This window comes from Plutella xylostella, chromosome 31, assembly GCF_932276165.1.
Source record: "Plutella xylostella chromosome 31, ilPluXylo3.1, whole genome shotgun sequence".
In the NCBI taxonomy this organism is placed as follows: domain Eukaryota; kingdom Metazoa; phylum Arthropoda; class Insecta; order Lepidoptera; family Plutellidae; genus Plutella; species Plutella xylostella.
This window is the reverse complement of record NC_064011.1, coordinates 5,457,277-5,463,702: the sequence shown is the minus strand read 5'-3', so window position 1 is coordinate 5,463,702 and position 6,426 is coordinate 5,457,277. Positions and strand designations below refer to the sequence as shown.

Sequence of the window (6,426 nt, the reverse complement as noted above, 5' to 3'; positions counted from 1 at the left end):
AAATGGGACCACCTGGAAGCTCAACCCAATACAACAAAAAAAGAATTTTCAAAATCGGTTCATAAACGGCGGAGTTATCGGTGAACATACATAAAAAAATATATAAAAAATAAAAAAAATATCCCGACGAATTGAGAACCTCCTCCTTTTTTTGAAGTCGGTTAAAAAGGAACCCTTATTGTTGTCCGTCTGTCTGTCACCACCCTTTTTCTCAGAAACGGTTAAAGATATCAAACTAATATTTTGAATAAGTAGATGTACATAATGATGAAATTAAAAGGAAAAATATCTCAGGCAAGTAGACTTGTACGGAACCCTCAGTGCGCGAGTCCAACTGGCACTTGGCCGGTTTTTTATTGTTGACCTTTCGCGTTGTGATCGTTTGTTGATTTTTATAAACGTTATGGAGCCACAACCTGGCCCTTCCCGGGAAGCGGCCCCATCTGACAGAGCACAAGAGTCAGACTTTCTCTCTCCCAGAAAGAAGCGTCCTCGTGGTTCTTTTGCGCCTGACGTAAAGACCCTCATTCTAAATATTTAAAAATATAATATAGAAAATTGACCGGATACAACTGATGTTCAGGCTCGTATTGAAAAAAGGTTTGTGATCTCTGACATGTCAAAAATTTATATCTGTCAGAATTCCGCCGGATTACTAATTAGACTGTAATAAGTAGATACCGCTGCCTTCATGAAATATAATGCCTTCAAAAAATAAACTTTTAAACACTCGACAATACGCATACCGAGCTAACGGGCCTCTAGTAGTACGGGTTTTGTTATTTTATGAAAACGAAAAAAGTTTACGTTTTCTCCTGTCATCACGGCCTCTAGTACGGGTTAGTTTTTTTAGTTTAGGAGTAATTTGTTGCTTTTCTCACTGGACTGAGGAAAGCCGAGGAGCGAATGTTGTGGCGCTCCTTGGGAGAGGCCTATGTCCAGCAGTGGGTTATTATTGGCTGATGATGATAATGATGGTGCATTCACTTGAGAAACGAGTGTCACACAAGTCTTATTATATAATTAAACAGTATTTTAAGTTATTTTAGAATAAGTACCACATCCACATACCTATAATTATTTATCTAACCTTATTAAACGTAATTTAAAGTAGTTTCATGATTGTTAATGTTATTAATAAGCTAAGTATCTAATAAGCCGTGCTAAGGGAGTGTTTAAATGATAAAACATGATGCATATTTTTTATTACGTTGGTCATTTTATTAAGTTCTCATCATAGTTTTTTTACGTTTCCTTGAATTATTTTTATTTTCACTCGTTTACCTGTAAATTTTACAAATAATTATATAAATGTATACAATCAGTTGGATACCATTAGATGGGTGACTGATTTCAAGTGGTTCTTTTCTGGACGCTTCCGTGCTTCGGACGGCACGTTAAGCCGTGGGTCTCGGTTGCTGCTTCGGCAGCAGTCGTTAAGCCTAGTCAGAGGCCTTCGGGCTGCTTGAAAACATCTGACAGTCGGGTTGCCCACTTACCCGAAAACTCTCTCAGCACAAGCTTGCTTGGACTGCAATCGGTTACATACATTTATATGAACGTGGTTTACATTTAGCTCTAATGTAACCCTGGCTTTAAGGCCTATTCGCACATATCAGTGTTGCTTCAGTTCCGGCACAGATGCGGTTAAAATGTGATTTCTTACCAAACACTGACGCATTTATTGAAGTAGCCGTATTCGAATCCTATTCGGTTAATATCTATTGTAAATACCTTTTTGTTTGGGTCCTTTCCATCTCCGTGAGTTTGGCTTTTTAGTAAACAATAACTCTCCTCGACGTCGTTCGCGTTCTAAACAGAAAAAATACGTGTATGACGGATGGTAAATGTATGAAACCTTATAAGGCAGATTCACACTTGGCTTATGACCAGTTCCCGTACCACCACAAGTAAATTACGGCAGATTTGACAAGTGAGCGACGCTGCTTAAGCATTGCTTTGGTGGTGGTAGACCATTTGCAGAGGATAATATATTATAATGCTTATGATGATGCATTCACTTGAGAAACTAGTGTTACACTAGTCTTACTAAATATGTTATGTTTTTATCGCATATACATTACATTACATTATAATATTTAATTATAACTTACTTATGCATCTTTCTTTACCCCGCAAACGATAAACTGAAATAAAAGTTACTCATTCATTTATTTTATAATTCGTAAAAGGTGTCGCTAATGTCAAAAAAATATCGTTCATTCAAATTAATCTACAGTGCGACAAACTTATCTGTTCCGGTGAGAGCGAACTAAATTGATCCATATCTCATTATTTACTAATGAATTATATATTGTTATAGATTAGATGGGTTTATTGAAGCCTCAAAAGCGAATTACAACTACTGGCAAATTTAAAATCTTGAGAATGAAGAAATATTACACATTTACGTGAGCTGTCACCGGAACTGATAAGTTTGTGGCACTACGAGTATACTCTATTCTATTATCTGTGGGGGTGTAGCTCCTGCACCTGGCTCTCTTGAGTGGAACCTTTGTGCATATCCCCAAGGTCTAAACTGCCTTCCTAAGCTTGGACCATTTCCCACCACGCTGGTCCACTGCACATATCTAGATGTGCTAGATCTAGATATGCAGGTTTCCTCACGATGTTTTCCTTCACCGTAAGAGCGATGGTATACATTGTACTTATTTTTAAAGAACTCATTGGTACGTTAGCGCCGGTATTCGATCCCGCATCTCTGGCGTGAGAAGCGGGCGCTTACCCGACTGAGCTACCACCGCTCTTATACTATCGTTCAATCAAATCAATCTACATAATAGTTTTTGACAGATACTTACATGAAGCTGGAGTCATTGTATTTTCATTTCCTGGATACGTCTCCAATGCATCATCAGTAGGAGATGGTTCGGTGCTTACTGAAGAAGAAAAATATCTGTCACTTACAGAAGGCCTAGCACGGCAAGACGAGCAAGAGTTTTGAGTCGCGCTCTCTCACAACGCTCGGCTTTGAGAGCGAAGGAAAACTTTGGTCCCATCCTTGACGTGAGCGTCTTGCGGCCCGTGCTAGGCCTTCTGGGTGGAATTTTATCAGTGGACATAACTACCGATGACAGGTAAAATAAAACTGCTCAATATAATATAGCTTACCTTCAGTACCATTACCAGGGATCGTATCTTTATCGTTCGCAGTCGGTGTGACATCTATTTCATTTTCAGCTGTTGGGACATCCGGTTCATTTTCAACTGTTGGGACATCTGGTTCATTTTCAGCTGTTGTGACACCTGGTTCATATTCAGCTGTTGGGACATTTGGTTCATTTTCAGCGGTTGGGACATTTGGTTCATTTTCAGTTGCTGGGTTATCTGTTTCATTTGCAGCTGGTGTGACATCTGGTTCATTTTCAACTGTTGGGACATCTGGTTCATTTTCAACTGTTGGGACATCTGGTTTAATTTCAGTTGCTGGGTTATCTGTTTCATTTTCAGTTGTTGTGACATCTGGTTCATTTTCAGTTGCTGTGACATCTGGTTCATTTTCAGTTGTTGGTTCATCTGGTTCACTTTCGACCGGTGGATAGGGTGTCACATTTTCGGTTCTATCTGCAAGTTACCAAATTATTAAAACATATGTATTTGAATTATTTAGCTATTTTAAAATAGAATTCTACTTAAATATTATAACAAGACACAGCAAAAACCGATGACGCGGCGGCCAACTATGAGAAAGGCCCTTAAGGTATCACAGCACATATATGTATGTAGGAATGGAACATTATCATTTATTATTATTTGGATGAACAGAGTGTGTGAAGAAAGGAAGAAAGCATTGATTGTCTATGGAAGGAAGTTTGACTCGATGAATGGAGGATTAGCAAAAATGGAGTTGTGCTCAAACATAAATTTTTATAAAAGATGTTTTAACTAAAATAAACGAGATTCAGTGATTAAATCTGTTTGGTTTTCATTTCCACCGCCTGGTCCCACAATTTTGGGGGCTCGTCCGGGATCGAGCGTGGAAATGAGAAAAAACGACGCGTGATGAGCACACAGGACGACGGCCATTAAAGACGAAGACGAAAATACGACGAAATTAATTGGAAAAAGTGATTGGTGACAAAGTTGGTCGCTAGTCACTAAATATTTGAAGACGAAGACTAAAAATGACGACGCAAACAAGAAACGACGGAAGAAGTAACGCGATGCTTGGTAGCATGGTGTCCAACGATAAATTCTGCGGAATTACTAAATTCAGTGGAGAAGATAAGACATATTCCTCGGCGAAGTGGGCCGCGGATATTAAAGATAATGCCGAGATATTCGGATGGAGTGCCCGGCAGAAACTCATTGTCGCTCGACAATCGCTCGTTGGTACGGCTCAGTTATGGCTGAGATCGGAGGAGACGTACAAAACATTTGAAGAACTAAATGCCGCCTTACAAAACGAATTTCCAGATGAATTAAATAGCAAGGAAATGCACGGGCATAGACATAGATACCCAGAAGAAGAAAATGACAACCATAGACACAATTCATGTGAAGAAGAACCAGAAGAACAGAGTGACAGCCAAGAAATGTCAATGTCAAACAGTTTTGAAGACGATGTAAACAAACAAAGTTTACATAATGAAAAGGAGAAACTGGTGAAAAATTGCAAAAAATCTGTAAATATGTTGATAGATAACGGAAATGACGTTAACCTTATTGTAGACGATGTATATATTGTAAAAAGCGACGATGAAATGAAGACAATGAGACCTGAACCAATCGATATGAAGGCCAATCTCAAAGATGATATCCCTGTAGCACAGCGGTTGACGCGTTTATCATCGATGGAACAGAAGCTAGCGGAGGAGGAAGTAGTAGAATGGTTGAGGGAGAGTATAATTGAAGAGTGTTACTCAGCACATTCTAGTCCTCTGGTGTCGGTGACAAGAAGAAAGACAAGGAAGATGATAAAGTTTATAAATCAAGTGATACCGAGGCGAAGAAGGATAAGAAGGCGAGTGACACGTGTGAGAAGAAAGATAAGAAGAGAAGCGATGCACGAGATTAAAAAGATGAAAAGAAAGAGGGACCAGAAGATGATAAGAAAGAAGATAAGAAGGAAGAAAAGAAAGGAAGTGATATTGGGGGAAAGAAAGATAAAAGTGATGATGAACGAATGATGATGAATGTGTGTGTTTTAAGCTGTAATGCCGTATTTGTTTATTATTATTAGTTAAGGTGTTAATTTATGTTGTTTATTTATTTGAGTTTGTTGTTTGTTTATTTAAGTTGTTTTAATGCACATGCTGAGGGCAGCATGTAAGCAGGATGGCCGAGTTGTAGGAATGGAACATTATCATTTATTATTATTTGGATGAACAGAGTGTGTGAAGAAAGGAAGAAAGCATTGATTGTCTATGGAAGGAAGTTTGACTCGATGAATGGAGGATTAGCAAAAATGGAGTTGTGCTCAAACATAAATTTTTATAAAAGATGTTTTAACTAAAATAAACGAGATTCAGTGATTAAATCTGTTTGGTTTTCATTTCCACCGCCTGGTCCCACATGTATATTATATTAACTCGGATAGGGATCATAACCGTATCAACTCGAGCCGTTCAGTATTCTTTGTATGAAAATCCCTACTGCAACGCGCACTAATGGGGAGCGTAACGTACGTAATAGCCTCGTCTCGGAATAATATAATATAATAATATGTGGGGACATCTCACACACGGCCATCCGACCCCAAGCTAGGTAGAACCTGTGTTATGGGTGTCGGACGGTTCTACCTTTTTTGGCCTAAGATTTATTTGACTAATCTCGTATTGCATAGTAACGTTTGGTCAAAGTCTCGTTTCGCCGAAAATCGTATGGCATAAATCTCGTTTAGTAAAAAGTTATTTCGTATAATCTTGTTTGGCCTACCAATGCTTTGGTCAAATCTTGAATAGCCTAATAATGCAATGGCTAGGTATACAAAGTAATAATATTCGTTTCGCTTTCACTTTAAAGGAACGTCTCCGTACCTACATAGCGCAAAGTGGTGTCTTGTATTGTTTTCGCTATGTGGGAAACGCTCCGCTCCGCTTCGCTGCGCTCCGCTTTGCTTTTGACGAATATGTGCACCTAACACGCTCCTCCTCGCTTTGCTCGTCGTCGCACCTATCTTTAGATTTCGATCCTATGAAGTTTGTAATAACTAGAATGGGCTTGGACTTTCGATATTGTGTTCATTTTATATCGTGATTTTCGGAATTTAAGAAAAGAATACCACAATTTTTATCTTATCTTGTATCTTAATATATTATTTAATTACTTAATATAAGGAGAAACAAGATTACCGATTTGAAAATCAGTTTGAGCAAACGAGACTTAGATGTTTCAAGATAGTGCCAAAAGAGTTTTAGACGAAACGAGCCTTAGACCACATAAGGTTTGGCAAAGGGATGATTC

At 38.6% G+C, this 6,426-nt stretch overlaps 1 protein-coding gene across 1 annotated transcript; it reads right to left on the bottom strand.

The window, feature by feature from the left end:
- Positions 1 to 1,234: 1,234 nt before the first annotated feature.
- LOC125491098 (flocculation protein FLO11-like) lies at positions 1,235 to 4,047 on the bottom strand. The gene is made up of 6 exons (XM_048632193.1): positions 4,032 to 4,047; positions 3,133 to 3,585; positions 2,823 to 2,900; positions 2,115 to 2,147; positions 1,735 to 1,812; positions 1,235 to 1,284 (listed from the first exon to the last, which is right to left on the bottom strand). Exons 1-6 carry the CDS (start codon positions 4,045 to 4,047, stop codon positions 1,235 to 1,237), a joined length of 708 nt encoding a protein of 235 aa, XP_048488150.1.
- Between the last annotated feature and the right edge of the window lie 2,379 nt (positions 4,048 to 6,426).